Source organism: Scyliorhinus canicula, chromosome 5 (assembly GCF_902713615.1).
Source record: "Scyliorhinus canicula chromosome 5, sScyCan1.1, whole genome shotgun sequence".
In the NCBI taxonomy this organism is placed as follows: Eukaryota; Metazoa; Chordata; class Chondrichthyes; order Carcharhiniformes; family Scyliorhinidae; genus Scyliorhinus; species Scyliorhinus canicula.
The window spans coordinates 199,098,683-199,115,880 of NC_052150.1; the positions used below are offsets into that span (position 1 = coordinate 199,098,683).

The 17,198-nt window shown below is 49.1% G+C and overlaps 1 protein-coding gene across 2 annotated transcripts in view; it reads left to right on the plus strand.

Annotated features, from left to right (window-relative positions):
- Positions 1-17,198, plus strand: part of adarb2 (adenosine deaminase RNA specific B2 (inactive)) — an 857,007-nt gene that overhangs the window by 802,644 nt on the left and 37,165 nt on the right. For both annotated transcript variants that reach the window (XM_038798319.1, XM_038798320.1), the window contains one exon: positions 11,948-12,129. In XM_038798319.1, coding sequence (XP_038654247.1) covers positions 11,948-12,129 — 182 coding nt within the window. The remainder of the gene's footprint in view (positions 1-11,947; positions 12,130-17,198) is intronic.

Genomic DNA, 17,198 nt, shown 5'->3' on the forward strand with positions numbered 1-17,198 from the left:
GACAGTAACCCAAGCCGGGAATTGAACCTGGGACCCTGGAGCTGTGACACCACTGTGCTAGCCACTGTGCTACAGTATTGTGCCCAAATAGTGATAAAGTGGTGGAAAGTTTAACATCCACTTTGGTGTGAAAGGTATACATTTGTTAAAATATCAAGTAATCTGGAAAAGGCACATCGTCATTGCATTGCAGAGTTTTTGGGTAGGCATTCCTGGGTCATTGAAAAATAATTTCCTTTCAACTGTTCGCTGAAACCTTAACGAGTTTCCTCCATTTACCGAGTTTTGATCCCAATACGTCAGAGGCAGGCTGGACAATAGTTTTTTTCTCACCCCAGTTTGCTGAGCTCTGGCCTTTTGATGTGGCTGGGTACAGCCCCAACAGGGGGGAGGGGGGGGGGGGGAGATGAAGATCAGAACAAGAACCAAAGTTCACACTGTTGTGCAGCAGGCAGGTGGATGCTTGGGAATAGGTTACCTGTCCATCCTGGTGGACACAATTTCAACACAGGCTTCAGCGACAGCGGAGAAAGAGGGACACTTAATTCCTCTTTACACCTCCACTTGCTTCTTAAAGCTGGGAGGGTCTTTCAAAATACCTCACAGATGGTTTCTGCTCCATATGTTCGAGGGCCAGTGTGCTGGTACGTGCTGAAATATCCATCCAAATCAAAGTCACTGATATAAATAGCCAACCCTTTCCCGTAAGTGCTATTGTAAACTAGAATGCCATAGAGATGTAATACTCCCTCTGTAATAAAGTGTATGCAGTATTAATAATGTAAGAATAATGTAGGAACATTTTTGGTTGCACTGAAAAGGTCTTTATCCTTCCTGTAAAATGTCGATCCTCATAAAGATATGGAACTGTTTACATCATTTACAATGTTTTTCAATTATATGAACTGTAGTTACAGAAAGTAAAAACATCCTGCTATTACATTTCATTCCAATATTTAACAGTTTGTTCCCCATCCTGAACTCATTTAGATTGTGAGGAAGGATAAAGATCAGATGAATTGATTGTGGATATGTAGAAACTGACTCTTCACTCCAAACTAGCTCAGGGTAACACTTCATTTTGGTATGTCATCAAACTGCAGAAGATAAATCCCGAGTTTCATTCATCTCGTAATTTCTTTTTCCGCCCTCTCAGCCTCCTTCCCATGCCCTGGGAGCCATTGTAAAGTGTCATGGTGCCAACCGTGCCTCACTTGGTAACATAGAATCATAGGGTGGGATTCTCCATCGGCCGATGCCGGAATCAGGAAACACAATTGGACGGAGAGTCGCGCATCAGACGAAAATCATGGCCATGCCGGGCGGCAAAACAGAAAGCCATGCTCCAGCCCCTTGACAGGGGCGCAAAGTCGTTCTACAGCCGTGCAAGTTGTACTATAAACACCGGTGGCATCTCATTAACGGGCCCACTCCGGTATTCTCCGGGCCTCCAGCGATTCTCTGCCTCTGCCAGGAGGACTTACTAATGGCGAAGTTCACTTGTGGTATATAAAATGGAGAAACAGGTGCCGTCACTGCTGAGGGAGAAGGAGGAGGTAGGACATGTTCCCAAAGGTGCAAGCATGGGCTGCCGCTGCTGCCGCTGACTGAGGGGCATCTGCCAAGTCCAGGGGTGGGGGGAGAAGTAGTGAGGAGTGACTAAGTGCTGGGCCATGGGTTAGCAGTGTCCAGGAAGTGGCAGCCACTCCAAGGCAGCCATCTTGCTGTGCACCCTACTGACCGCCCACCGTGGTCCGTGGTCACGCAGAGCGACACCAGCCGTATAGGTGCCCACACCCGGGCCCCACCCTGTTGGCAGGGCATCACACGGCTCACCCAAGTAGAACCCACAGGAGAGCGCCAGACAGGGGCCGCAGTGCATACAGCTGGCAAGTGTAGGGTCAGCCACCGGTACTCCTGCCAGTAGGAATGAGTGCCAGGAACAGAGCCACTCCTCTGGGCCAGGGGTGCAACATGGAGGGCAGAGTGCCAGGGGGAACAGCCGGGGTTAGGGGTGGGAATGGAACGGGATGGGAGGGTGGGAGTGGGACATGAAGTGGCAGTGGCTGCAATGTAGGACAAGGTCACTGTAGTGTGTTTGGCCTCATCGGGCATGGGGGTACACACCATGCTAACATGTCCACACTTTACTCCCTGCAGACAATTCCGGTATCCAACCATCACCCTCGCCATTGCAGCCCTGGCAGATGCACTGAGGCTGTATGAGCAGGAGCTGTTTGGGGAAGTCCCTGCAGAACTGGAGCCTGCTCCAGAGGAACAGGAGCCAGTTGGTGAGGGTGGAGAGGCAGCCGCCCAACAGGCCGAGGAGGAGGTAGAAAGGAGGGTTCTCATCAGCCCTCCTATATATCGGCAGTGTCTGTCATTCGAGGACCTGGTGGATCGAGCGCGCCACCGAAGACTCCGGCTGAGCAGGGGGACCATGCGACATCTCAGCCAGATCATGGCACATCTGGCACCGTGGGGATATGGGGGCACCACTCCCGGTGATCATCAAGGTGACCGTCACTCTGAGCTTTTACGCTATGGGGTCCATTCCAGGTGATGAGCGGGGACCTGCCAGGGATCTCGCAGGCCTCGGTGCACAGGTATATCTGCACTGTCACGGAGGCCCTATCTGCCCAGTCGGCACAATACATTACCTTTGGTGTGGACCGAGCACACTAGGTTGTCTGGGCAGCGGTAATCACCACCATCACTGAAATTCCCCAAGTCCAGGAGGGTGATCGACGGGACGCATGTGCCCCTACGAGCACCGACGCATGAGGGGTGGTCTTCATGGACCGAAAGGGGTTCCACTCCATGAATGTACACTTGGTGTGTGACTATGATATGCACATCATGCACGTCTTCCCTGATGCCCGGGCGGTGTCCATGACAACCTCATCCTGCCACACTCGACGGTTCCCAACATATTCGAGGTGCACCTCCGGGTGCACAGGGGTTAAACGCTGCAGTTGTGGTTGTTGACACCTATACGGGGCCCACAGACTGACGTGGAGAACCGCTACCATGGTGCCCATGCAGCAGCCAGGGGCACCCTGAAGAAGAGGTTCAGGTGCCTAGACTGCTCTGGACGGGCCCTCCAGTATAGCGCTCTGAGAGTCTCCCACAGCGTGGTGGCCTGCTGCGTCTCCACAACATCTGGAAAGGAGGACCAATACCAGGCTACGTCCAATGAGGAGGATGCAGAGGAGGGCTAAGGTAGGCAGGGTATGGGGCTGGGCTGCTACAGGAGGCTGCACAATGTGTGTGCCTGGGCCGCCATGCAGCGGACAATCAAATAGTCACCAGGTTCACTGACTGGAGTGCCTGGCCACTGGCAGCCCTACTGGCATAACTCACCACCCCCCAGATCCGCCCCCCCTTCCAAACACCCCCTACCCTGTCCAACCTTCCTGCAGCCTCCCATCATCACTGCACTTCCCAGCACCCACCACCCACCCACACCTGTAACCCCCCCCCTCCCCCCCTCCCCGCTCCAAACCTGCCTCACTACATTGTGCTGGCCCTGGGTTGGCAAAATCAGCAGGCCTGGTCCATGGGATGGAAAATAATTTTTTGTTCTTTTTAATTTAGAATACCAATTTTTTTTTCCAATTAAGGGGCAATTTAGCGTGACCAATCCACCTACCCTGTACATCCTTTGGGTTTTGGGGGGGTGAGACCCACACAGACACGGGGAGAATGTGCAAACTCCACACGGACAGTGACCCAGAGCCGGGATCGAACCTGGGTCCTCGGCGCCGTGAGGCAGCAGAGCTAACCACTGCGCCACCATGCTGCCCCAGGATGAAGGATGATGACAACCCGCTCAGCGATGAACTCTGGTGCTCCACGTCTTTGGACGGAGCCTGACTCCTGCCCTTGGTAGCACATTCCACCGTCCACCCGGGTGATCCCGGCATGTGAGCTGGCCAGTCCTCTGCATGGTCCCATCGAACCCTTGGGGTGGCAGAGTTCGGGACGGGCTCCAGGGTGCAGTTGGGGGGGAGGGGGGGGAAGTGGGAAGGGCCAGGACTGGGACAGGGGCGGTGTGCGGTGGCAGCCCTGGGGGCCCCTTGCCTGTGCCCACCTCCAATGCTTGTGCACTCCGCCAGCGGCCTCCCACACCCCCACCCACATACCCTATGCTCCCAGCCCAGCCCATCCCTCACATGCCATAGACAGAGCACTGAGGCCGGTTGCAACGTTGATGCACAGATGTATTTATTGTGATGTATAGATGTGTGCTAGCCCCTAACACTATCCTATCCACTGCACCTGTGCCAACTTAAATGGTGTCTAGCTTTCTGGTCTTATGGTGCCTAACACTCCATCTCGGTGGGTCCCCAGGCGGTACATCAGGAGTGGAGATGGCCTATTGCAAATCCCACACTTGCCACAGGGACATCGCAATCCATTGCGGGCTCGCTTGCTTCCCCGATGCCAACCTCCACCTTGGCGACTGCCTGCTCTGCAGCCCCATCTACCAGGTCCAATGCCCTCCGCTCAGCAGCAGTGAGGGGCTGCAGGTCCGGTGGACCCCACCAGTCTGCTCTCTCTCTGTGGTTGTGGCCCGCCTTCTCTTGGGGGGCAGATAATGTACAGTGTGAGACACTTGGACGCGGACAGCACAACCTCCTCATGAAATCCAATCAAATTTGTAAGACATGATCTCCCTTTGACAAAACCATGCGGACTATCCCTGATTAATCCTTGCCTCTCCAAGTAGAGATTAATTCTGTCCTTCAGATTTTTTTGTCCTGCAGTTTCCCTACCACTGAAGTTCGACTCACTGGCCTGTAATTTCCTGGTCCACCCCTACTTCCCTTCTTGACTGATGCACCACATTAGCTGCCCTCCTGTTCTCTGGCACCTCTCCTGTGGCCAGGGAAGATTTGAACATTTTTGTCAGAGCTGCTGCAATCTCCTCCCTTGCCTCCCACAGCAGCCTGGGATACATCTCATCTGGCCCCGGGGATTTATCCACTTTTAGGTCCATTAAAACTGTTAATACCTCCTCCCTCTTGATGTTAAGTCATTCAAGTAATCACAATGCACCTCCCTGATTTATATACCTACATCATCCTTCTCCATAGTGAGCACAGATGCAAAGTACTCATTTAAAACCTCACCTATATCTTCCGATTCTATGCACAAATTGCCACATTGATCCCAAATGGGCGCTATTCTTACTCGGGTCAACCTCCTGCTCGTAATATGCTTAATAATAATAATCACTTATTGTCACAAGTAGGCTTCAATGAAGTTACTGTGAAGAGCCCCTAGTCGCCACATTCCGGCGCCTGTTCAGGGAGGCTGGTATGTGAATTGAACCCGCACTGCTAGTCTTGTTCTGCATTATAAGCCAGCTGTTTAGCCCACTGTGCTAAACCAGCCGCTAAAGTCCCGAGTTGCCACATTCCGGCGCCTGTTCGGGGAGGCTGGTAAGGCTGTTTAGCCCACTGTGCTAAACCAGCCCTTATAACACACCTTTGGATTTTCCTTTATTTTACCCGACAGTGCTTTTTCATGCCCCCTCTTTGGTCTCTAATTTATTTCTTAAGTAACCCCCTGCACTTAATACATTCCTCTAGGGCTTCCACTGTTTTGCGCACCTGGTATTTGCCATAAGCCTCCCTTTATTTCCTTAGCAAACCCTGGCTATCCCTTGACATCCAGGGTTCTCTGGGTTTATTACTCTCACCTCGGAGTCAAAAAGGTTAAGGATTCAACCCCAGGAGTTGAGCACAGGAACCTAAGCTGATGCTCTAGTATTGAAGGAGTGTTGATAGGTGCTGCCTTGCATTAAACCAAAGCCCCTCCTGCTCTCTCAGGTGGATGGCCAGAGATCTTTAAGAGCAATTTCCCAGGTCAATATTTAGCCCTCAGTCAACAGCACAATAATGGATAATCTGGTCATTATCATATAGCTGTATGCAGGATCTTGCTATATTTCTACTGTATTTCTTATCTTACAATACAGTAGTGACTACATTGCATATTTCATTGGCTATAAAGCATTTTAGGATGTCACGAAAGGTACTAAATAAATGCAAGTTTTCCTTTATGGGACCTTGAGTTGAGTGAAAGTGCAGCTTGTTTTTAGTGTTGCAAGTGCCTGGATTGATGTATGACATGTTATTTTTCCCACAGGGGACATTAAAGCTTTATTTAAATAAAATGTATGAACTATTAGTAGAGCACTGGAATTAAATGTGATTTCACAGCAATTAATAGCAGTACATTTGTAAATGTTTCATAGCAAATGTTTATTATAAATTAATAACCCATGTTACTTAATGCTACTAAACGTACAGACTGATTGCATTTGGTCGCTTAACTGAAATATTGCAAATTATTTCAATGATGCAACATTGATCCCATCAAAAGATGTTAATGATTTATTGTCATAGTTTATCTGCATTATTAGCAATAATGATATTACCACTTTATTAAATAGGCTATCTAAGTTATAACATCATGGACTATTATTCCAGAGACCAGGAACAATAACCTGGAGAGTTTGGCAGTTTGAGAATTTGAGGTTTGATTTGGAAATAAGGAGCTGTTGCAGGCAAAAGCGATGGTGAAAAGCTGTCAGATTGTTTTGAAAGCCCAACTGGTTCAATTTAATGCCCTTCAGAGGAGGGCTACAGACGTGCGCCATTATCCAGTCCAGGACTGCACGAGACCCCAGTCCCAGGCCAATCCGGGTGACTTTTAACTGCTGACTGAAGTTGTCCAGGGGGCCAGTTGCACTCGACTGCTGCCCTGCAGCACAGAAGAAGGGTCAGTACCACCTGCTCAGGGCAAATAGAGATGGGCAATTAAAGATTCTTCAAACTTAGGGCGAATGAAAAAGTAGAGTACACTGCACAGTCTACTCAGGTTAAATGTCAAAAATCTAAAAACCGAGCCCAACCTGTCACATGCCTGTGTCCAATTTCAACGGGCCAGGGATCTGATGAATATCTTTTTCTCGAGCGGCTGATCAAGCTTTCAATTTGCCAATGAGACGGCTTGCCTCAACCTTTTAATCAGATTTTTAAATGTGATGCTCCACACCAGCTTGCCTAGGGTTCAAGAAAAACAGTGGAGTGGATTCTCTGTCGCCCGCAGAACACCCCTTGGGGTCATCGATGGCCCCTCGGGGTCCCTGGGATGGCGGGGAGGCCTGAGTGAGCTCCGGAGGGGCCATCACCACCTGGCTCTGCCAGCCTTGGAGACACCCCCCCCCCCCCCCCCCCCCCCCCCCTCCACCAGGATCTTGATGCCCTCAGCCAATGCAGGCTGAGACTGAGCCAGTGTGAGGGATGGGAGTGATGCCAAGGTCATTTGTGTGCAAATGTCAGAGTGTGTTTTATTATTTTAAGTACACCGGGTTGCACACAATAAAGGCTATCGGGCGCGTTTTAATGGTCATGCTGTACCCAAACAACAGCTCGCTGCGGCCTATCGAAGCCGGGAGACCCTGCTCCCGGTGTCATGATATGCAATCATACAGGTACTGATATACAGGCAGGCAGCTAATGAACACATAGAACAGGACATGACCAATGAGCAGGCAGTACACTCAGGGGTGGTATCTCACTATAAAAGGCACGAGGCACTCACACTCCGCCTCTTTCCACTGATGAACATCTACAGAGTGAGTCAGGGTGTATGTACAGTATCACACCTCCAGCACGTGGCTAAGAGCTAGTCTGATCCAGTCAGACAGAGTAACCACACTTGGGTTAGCAGAGAGTCAAACTCATAGAGAACTGTGCTAACTGTGCTACTGGTTCAATAAATCAGATTGAACTAACTTCAAGATCTGGAGTATCTTTTGGTCAAAGCTGCATCCAGTTGCAGCCTGTGTTATCCTAGAGTACATAACACATCACCCAGGATCTACCCCGCTCGCAATGCCTTGCGAGATCTAACGTCATCTCGCGAGACATTGCAATGGGTATCCCGCCCTTTAGCAAATCTGTATATTAAAGTGAGACAACTAGTCTCACTTTGATATGCAGATTCCTGAGTTACCCGAGGCATGGGATCAATCTCTCCTGCCTCAGAGACCTCGGGTGTGCGCTGTTTAGTACTGGTCTCCTCAAACGGGGACCAGGCAAAATGGCACTCGTGGGGGTCTCCCAGGGGATCAGAGGCCCTCAGGTGCATGACCTTTGGGCAGCCTGGCACTGCCAAGAAGCCCAGGTTGCACTGCCAGCTGGCGGGGCACTGCCAGGTTGGCATTCTTTGTGCGGGTGAGATCAGACCGGGGTGCCCTGCACAGGTGTTGGATGGTTATGGGGGAGGCCGGGTTCCTCCCATAGTGCGCAGGGGGCAGGTTGGGGTCGCATTTAAAACTGGGGTCCCAATCTCCCGCTGCACTGAGAATTTCCAGTGAGCGGTGCTCCTCAGTGTACAAAACGGGGTGATGTTCAGCCTCGGCTGCATGTTCCCCACTGAGGCTCCTTACTAAACACAGGTCGCCTTTATAGCCTTGTGTTTCTCGACGCTGTGAGCGCTGGGAAAAACGCAGCTAAATGCACTTGCTCTGGGACTTTGGTCCCATTTAATTAAATCGCTCCCATCCTCTTTTATTTGTCAAAACTCAAGTAAACCCATCTGGTAGTGCCTTTTATGATCACAGCACGCCAACATAAACCACTCACCGAATGGGCAGGAAATCCACTGTAATTCAAAGGAGGAGAGGGAGACGAGGGGAGCCATTGACCCCCCCCTCATTACCTAATCGTAATGGGGGTGTGAAGAAGCTGGGAGTGGACTCCCACCTCAGTGCATCATGGTGCCGCAGGTATTGTGTTCCAGTTCTTCCCTTGCTTCCTTACGTTGCCCCCAGGTGTGCATTAAAAAGTCGTTTGCCCACAATTGAACTGGTTATCTCAACCTTGAACTTGAGCAGTGCCAAATCAGCAACCTCTGATCAAATCACAGTAGTTCAGCGTCAGTGGAACAGTATGCAACTTCTCCTGTGTTCTAGCCACCCTCACGCAGTAATTTTAGTATTTTCCACAAGGTGTATTATTATTATTTGTTGTACTACTTGTCAAATTGCGCGACTGCAAAGTTCCTGCGGGTCGCTGACCTTCAATGGCTCTCTGGTGTAGACACCATAGCCAGGATTCTCCCGCAATCGGCGGGGCTGGCCGTACCGGCGCCAAAGAGTGGCGTGAACAACTCCGGAATCCTCCGCACTTCCGGGGCTAGGCCGGTGCTGGAGGGCTTGGCGCTGCACGAACCGGCGCCGAAGGGCCTCCGCCGGCCGGCGCGAGTTGGTGCATGCGCAGGAGCGCCAGCGTGTTCTGGCGCATGCGCAGAACCACTGCCGTTTTTCCTGCGCATACGCAGGGGGTTTCTTCTCTGCGGCCCCTCCCCCACTGAGGCCTCCGCAAGCCGCCTTCCAAGCCAGGTCCCGCCGGTATGGACCCTGTCTAATCCACGCCAGCGAGACTAGCCAAAAACGGGCGACCGCTCGGCCCAACGGGGACCAGAGAATTGCCGGGGGGGGGGGGGGGGGGGGGGGCACTGCCAATGGCCCCCGACCGGCGCAGTGCAATCCCCACCCAGCCAAAAAACTGGCGCCGGAGAATTTGGCAGCCGGCGTCAGAGCGGAGGGGCGGGAATCACGCCTCCCCTTGGCGATTCTCCGACCCTGCAGGGGTTTCGGAGAATCCCGCCCCATGGACCAGCACCTCCGGTGATGTGACAGCAGAGCAACGGCAGCGGCTCTGAAGAAATCCCAGGCCTACATTCTATTTTATAATCGCAAAGTTCTCCATCCACCTCTTCTCACCCAAAGCCAACTTTATTGCTGGTTGTCAGCTTCAGAGGCCGCAGTCACTCTCCAGAACCACATCCCCATGACCATCGTTCTTGATTGTGAGTGCCAGCCTTCCCTCTGGACTATAGTCAGTGTGACGCTGAGGGAGTACATTAAAGCAAGGCCTCTTTCCCCTCTCCAGTGGATGGCACAGATCCAGTGGCATTATCTGAACGAAGAGCTGAGGAGTGACCACGAGGCGTGCTACAAATGCAATTGATTTCTTTGGCTTTCTTCAGTCAATCGTAAACCGATTCGTATTTGGCATCTGCACACATAAACATTCAGTCGAGGACATTGGCTAGCAAGGAATGCTGGCTGGCTTCCCCCTCACCCATGTAAGGGTGCTGAGGCCACTGCAGTAACCATCCTTGATGTGTTATATTCCAACAGGTAAAGGGCAGCACGGTAGCATGGTGGTTAGCATAAATGCTTCACAGCTCCAGGGTCCCAGGTTCGGTTCCCGGCTGGGTCACTGTCTGTGCGGAGTCTGCACGTCCTCCCCGTGTGTGCGTGGGTTTCCTCCGGGTGCTCCGGTTTCCTCCCACAGTCCAAAGATGTGCGGGTTAGGTGGATTGGCCATGCTAAATTGCCCGTAGTGTCCTAAAAAGTAGGGTTAAGGGGGTTGGGTTACGGGTATAGGGTGGATACGTGGGTTTGAGTAGGGTGATCATTGTTCGGCACAACATCGAGGGCCGAAGGGCCTGTTCTGTGCTGTATTGTTCTATGTTCTATGTAACCTGCACCAACATAATCCTGGCGAGCATCAGTAGGCACTCCACTGGGGAGCTACCCTTCAGGTGCAGCAACACAACCTGAACCTCATCACCACACCCCCACCTCCCATCCAACCAACCAAAGGCCATTCCTCTCTGGCCACACAAACACTGGTGAGGTGAGGAGGAGAGTTTACCACAGCAGAAAATCGATTTAAATGCTCACAACTGGGACATTAAACTGAGGAGGACCTCAGCCCCTGTGACCGCCTCCCTAACTGCCTCCAGGAATGGTGGGCCAGGCTCCACCCTGCACCTACCTCCCTGGAAGGAACATCCCACGATTCAGGGAAGTTTCTCCCTGGGAGAATTCCCCGACTTGCGCTACCGCCGAGGGAGCGGAAATCTAGGCATTAGTCTCAAGCCAAGCGATCGGATAGTTAGGTCGGAGATGAGGAGAGATTGCTTCACTCTAAAGGTTGTGACTCTTTAGAATTGTTAATACTCAGTCGTGTAGAATATTCAGGACAGAGACCAATAGCTTTTTGGTCACTAAGAGAATCGAGCAATATGGGAACAGGTTAGGAAAGTGGAGTTCGGGTAGATCAACCATTGAAAGATGTAGCATGCGTAAGTGGCCACATGGCCTACTCTTGCCCCTATTTTGAATATTTTTATTTTCTCATGACTTAAAATATTAATTACAAGAAGGGAAAGAGGGTGGCACGGTAGCACAGTTAGCACTGCTGCCTCACAGTACCATGGAGCCGGGTTCAATTCTGGCCTTGGGTGACAGTCTGTGTGGTGTTTGAATGTCCTCTCCGTGTCTGTGTGGGTTTCCTCCGGGTGCTCCGGTTTCCTCCCACAGTCCAAAGATGTGCAGGTTAGGTGGATTGGCCATGATCAATGTGTGGGGTTATGGGGATAGGGAAGGGGAGTGGGCCTCGGTAGAGTGCTCTTTCAAAGGGCCGGTGTAGACTCGATGGGATGAATGGGCTCCTTCTGCACTGCAGAGATTCTCAAAAGTCAATAGTCATCAAAACGTCTGGCTATTTCTGATTTGTGAATCTCAATGTATCAATATAATCCTTTGTTTAATCTGTCTGCCAAATCAAAATGCAGGTCACAAGTGTTTCAGACACGTGTGTACAAGTGTCTGTGCTAAATTGTCATTAGCCCAACTGCCCATTGAACACTTAATTGCAGTGTAGCGTAATTAGCAGATGAGAAGCTGGTTCCGCCAAATTAGCTAAAGGTTCAAATGAAAAGCGCTCAGCTGGGAGAAATCTGGTTGTGGCTCCTGTTTAGAGGAAACACTTCCGAACACAGTGAAGGGATTCAAAAGGAATTTCAAACAAAAGTGCATTGCTAACTCGCTAAACCCCCTCCTGTGTTTCAGGTGGAACATTCTGGGTGCTCAAGGATCTCTCCTGAGTCATTTTATTGAACCGATCTACCTGCAGAGTATTGTGCTGGGAAGCACCCACCATATTGGGCACCTTTTCCACGCATTGTGCCAAAGGCTGGAGGACGTCACTCAGTTGCCGCTACCCTACCGATGCAACCAGCCTCTTCTCGGTGGTATGTGATCAGTCTTATAAAGCTGGCCTATACTGCCTGGATTCATAATAGCCTGTCACTTGTGGCCTATGTAGTCTCAGGCAGAGCCTAACTTTTCAGTCTCCTAAATAAACAAAAGGCCAGGCAGTCGGTAGAATAAACATGAAGGATTTGTGTTTCTGCCAGTTACGTACCAGTTCAAACCGGTCGGAATCAGTTGACCCAGGGCAAAAGGATAAGGAGAATTTTAACACAAATGAGTCATGGCTAAAACCACTTGAGTTCATGTTTTCCGCAACCTTTTACATTGGGTCAAGAATTCAGTTCACGTAAAATGGCCTCTCCCGCATAGACCAGCCACGACCTTGCTCGGAAATGCAGGCGTTTACACATATTTGGGAAGGCTTTTCTTTGGCACACAAGGACCAGTGGGCACTTCTTAATGTTTTTTTTTCACATCAATCAGCAGAAATTCAACTCTGTAGCTTTAAGATAAGAGTATGTGTTATGTACGGTCTATATAGAACTGTTCTAAACTAGTGACATACATTTGCAACATTCTACAAACTGGAATTAACATGAATTCAATGCAGTACACTGGTTCATTGAATACATTTTATTAATGTAGGATATATAACTTGAAATTCAACCAAAATTGGAAGCAAAATCCAATTACTTTGATGTTTTAAGTCTTAAATTGTTTTTGCCACTATTAAACAAACGTCATCCCCTTTTGCTTAAAATGATCATGTCTCACATAATGTGGCGATGCCGGCGTTGGACTGGGGTGAGCACAGTAAGAAGTCTTACAACACCAGGTTACAGTCCAACAGGTTTGTTTCAAACATTAGCTTTCGGAGCACTGCTCCTTCCTCAGGCGAATGTCTCACATCGGCGTACATCAAGAATCGAGAAGTGGACTATCCCAATGATCGGGGATCTGAGCCCTCAGGGTTCGGACTACAGCAAAATTGGTCTCTGCTGCTCCCCACCTGATCTGGACTTCCCGCCTCAACACGACCACTGTCCCAGTAGCAGGCTTCCCTTCCTGCTCCTCCCAAAAGTAAAACCCGGTAAAACAGGGAAATACGAACAATGGTCCAAAATATTGCTTTCCTCTTGGGAGCTCCTTCTGGCGCGTCTTGCCCGACATGGAGCCAGACCTGTGAATCAGAATGGTTTTAGGACAGGGATCCTGTGGGGGGGGGGAAAAGACTCATGCTGTAACATTAAAGCTGCACAGTGAGCACGGACCAGGACTTCCTGGTTTACCTCTCCTCCATTCCACTCCTCTTATCCACTCTTGGGACCCATCCTGGTAAATAATAGGGTTGTCCCATCAGTCAGAGGTTCTTACACTCATGTATTCTCAAAATCTTTGTCTGCATGCATTGATTCTGTTTCAGCCGCATGGACTATTCTTTCTATTTCCCGCAAAAATAAAACAAAAGTTGACTTTTCGATCAGCCGTCACACATTTTTCTGCATATCTCCTCAAAATTTCATCCTCTCAGAGATGAAATGTCCCTTATTCTTTAATGTAATAACACATTTGGTTATCTAAAAGTTCCCCGGTATTGTAAAAAGCACTGAACAAAAACAGAAAATGCTGGACAATCTCTGCAGGTCTGACAGCATCTGTGGAGAGAGAAGGGAGCTAACGTTTCGAGTCTGGATGACTATGTCAAAGCTGGAGGGAACTGGAAATGGGATGGGTAGTGGGGAGGGGCGTGGAGCAATGGACCTGGATAGAGGGCCAGCGATAGGTAGAGATCGACAAAGATGCTGGGACAAAAAGACGAAGGGAATGTAAATGGGGGTGATCAAGGCTAAGAAGGGTGCTGAAAGTGGCACAATAAGAGATTCAAATGTGTTAATGGCAGAACAAAGGTAAGCAGTGTGTCAAAGGACAACTAGGAACAGGGAACAGATGGCCCAAGTGGGGTAGCGTGGGGGGAGGGGAGGGGAGACAGTCATGAGGGAAAACCGTACCTATGGAAGAAATTAAAATAAATTGATAGAAATAAAGATGTGGTGAAGTTCGGGGAGAGAGATTATAGTCTGAAGTTGTTGAACTCAATGTTAAGTCCGGAAGGCTGTAATGTGCCTAATCGGAAGATGAGATACCGTTCCTCCAGTTTGCGTTGGGCTTCACTGGAATATTGCAGCAGGACAAGGACAGATGTGTGGACAGTGAGTTGAAATGGAAAGTGACAGGAAGGTCTGGGTCCTGCTTGTGGACTGACCGAAGGTGTCCTCCAAAGCGGTCATCCGGTCTGCGTTTAGTCTCTCTGATGTAGAGTAGACCGCATTGGGAGCAGCGAATGCAATAAATCCGATTGAAGGAGTGCATGCAAAGCACTGCCTCACCTGAAAAGAGAGTTTAGGCCCTTGGATGATGAGCAGGGAGAAGGTAATGAGGGTGTGTTCCCTGTAGGGCCATCTGTTCCCTGTTCTAAGTTGTCCTTCGACACACTGCTTACCTTTATTCTGCCATTCACACATTCGCTCCCTTGATGTGCCAATCTCAGCATCCTTCTTCGTCATGATAACCACCATTTACACTCCCTTTGTCTTTTTGTCCATGACATCTTTGTAAATATCTCCTATCGCTGGCCCTCTATCCAGCCCCACTACTCCACACACCACCCCACCCCCCCATTGCTCCACAACAGTATGAATCCCATCCCATTTCCAGTTCCCTCCAGCTCTGACATAGAGTCATCCAGATTCGAAACATTAGCTCCCTTCTCTCTCCACAGATGCTGTCAGACCTGCTGAGATTGTTCGGCATGTTCTGTTTTAGTTTCAGGTTCCAGCATCCGCAGCAATTTGCTATTATTTACTTGAGCAAAAGTTACACTTTAGATATTGGCTCAATTTCTCTGAATTTAAGCGATGCTTAAAGTGCCTTGCCTTGGCCATAAGCTTCAAGTGCTGCTCTGCCTGCTCTGAAGATTCACAACCTTGCTGTGCGTATTCACACTTTTACACAGATTTCTCCGCAGAAATTGAACTAAAACAAGCCATTCCAACTAGAGTAGGTTCAAGTCAAATTGCAAATCAAAGTTTGTTTACAGGAACTCCACCGTCACCATATTCTCTGCTCGAATTCCTCATCCTGCTGCCTAATGCTTTGCAAAATTTCATCCGCCTAATTAATTATCACTGTAATTTGCATATAGATAGATAATGACCATTGGAATAATGAATCTTTAGTGGCCCCGTGTTACAAATACATTAAAATGTGGGGCAGCATGGTGGCACAGTGGTTAGCACTGTTGCCTCACAGCAACAGAGCCGGGTTCAATTCCGACCTCAGGTGTGGAGTTTGCACGTTCTCACTGTGTCGGCGTGAGTTTCCTCCCAGTGTTCCGGGATAGGGTGGGGGCCTAGGTAGGGTGTTCTTTCAGAGGGTCAGCGCAGACTCAATGGGCCGAATGGCCTCCTTCTGCACTGTGGGGATTCTATTCTATAAACCCTGCTGGGGTTAAGAATTTAGCTTTTTTGCCTTCAGTTCTTAACCCGTGCACACTTATGCTGAAAGGTATGATTTTCTTTCTATTATCTTTCAAATGTCAGTCATTAAGTTCTTAATTTAAGTTTAATTTGCATTTTAGAGATAATTGCTTACTTGGACAGAAGCCAATTTAATGAAGCATCGGCACTTGGGTAAAGTACGCAATTTGGAAATATTGAAGAGCGTGAATTCCTAATGTTGCAATGAAACAATGAAAAGATGGCATTGTTGAATGGTTACTGAGTGCGTTAATTTAATTTAAAATGAGCTTTCATTTCAATCTAATTTTTTTTGTGCTTTGTGAACAGCAAGGTTTGTCAAAACCCTTCTGAAATATTTATTTCTACCAAATTGTGACATTGAATTTCCCAGAAACCAGCAATAAATCAAGCCATGATTGCCTGTGAGCGTCACCATACGTTGGTGACTTGCCATTGCAGTGTAGTCGCGCTAGCTGTCACTACCGCCACCAAACCAGGACGGGTCGGCACTTACAGGAAAACAATGTAATCATAGTTATCTCTATTAGCGTCACAAGTAGGCTTAAATAAATACTGCAATGAAGTTACTGTGAAAATCCCCTAGTCGCCACACTCCGGCGCCTGTTCGGGTATACTGAGGGACAATTTAGATTGCCCAATTTACCTAGCAAGCACCTCTTTCGGGACCTGTGGGAGGAAACCGGAGCACCCGGAGGAAACCCCCCCCACGCAGACACAGGGAGAACGCGCAGACTCCGCACATACAGTGACCCAAGCGGGAATCAAACCTGGGTCCCTACTGTGCCATATCTGCAGCATCAGATATGTAATAGGAAACTGACCTGACTTTTCAAGTGTGCCATCTAATCTTGTTAGCATTTATTCCTAATTGCCCTCAATTCAACTAAACAGCATGTGAGACTAGTTGCGAGTCAACCATTGTGGTGCGGAATTTAGAGTCGGGTAGGCCTGAGCAGACAGGTAAGACAGACATCCTTCCCTAAAGTCCATCAGTGAGTCAGTTAGGTTTCTGTAAGAATTATTGTTTTTACTAATGTTAAAACCAGAAAGTGGGTAGCTTCTGGGTGGGTAATGTATGGGCTTCAGATTTTTTTTTTACTTGCCACCAGACACAAACACTCCAGTTTTGGGGATTGAAATTCACCACAAAGGGCGGGAATCCTTGTTTCATTTAAAAAAGAGCTTAAGGAGCGATCTGCGATTAATTTTTTTCTAAAAATGGTTAAACCTTAACTCTTTTTAACTGAATTCTTTTTGATTTTTTTTTCTCTCGCCCTGTGATTTTGAAGAGTGCACTTTGATAGCATCAGGGGCCAGGCTGGAAGGAATAAATGATTCTGACAATTTGACAGTCTGAAGGAGCTGAATTAACATCACTCATTACCCCAGGCTTTTATTAAAACTTACAGTCATGTTAATTCAGCTTAGTCTCACTGTCGGCCTCAGTAACTCTTCAAAGTCAGTCCCCGGCAAAGCCATTGACTGGTGGTGAGAGGCCACTTCCCTGGAGTTTTTCAGTTTCTACACGTTAATGGGTATTTTACATTTAAAACAAGCACCTGGCTCCC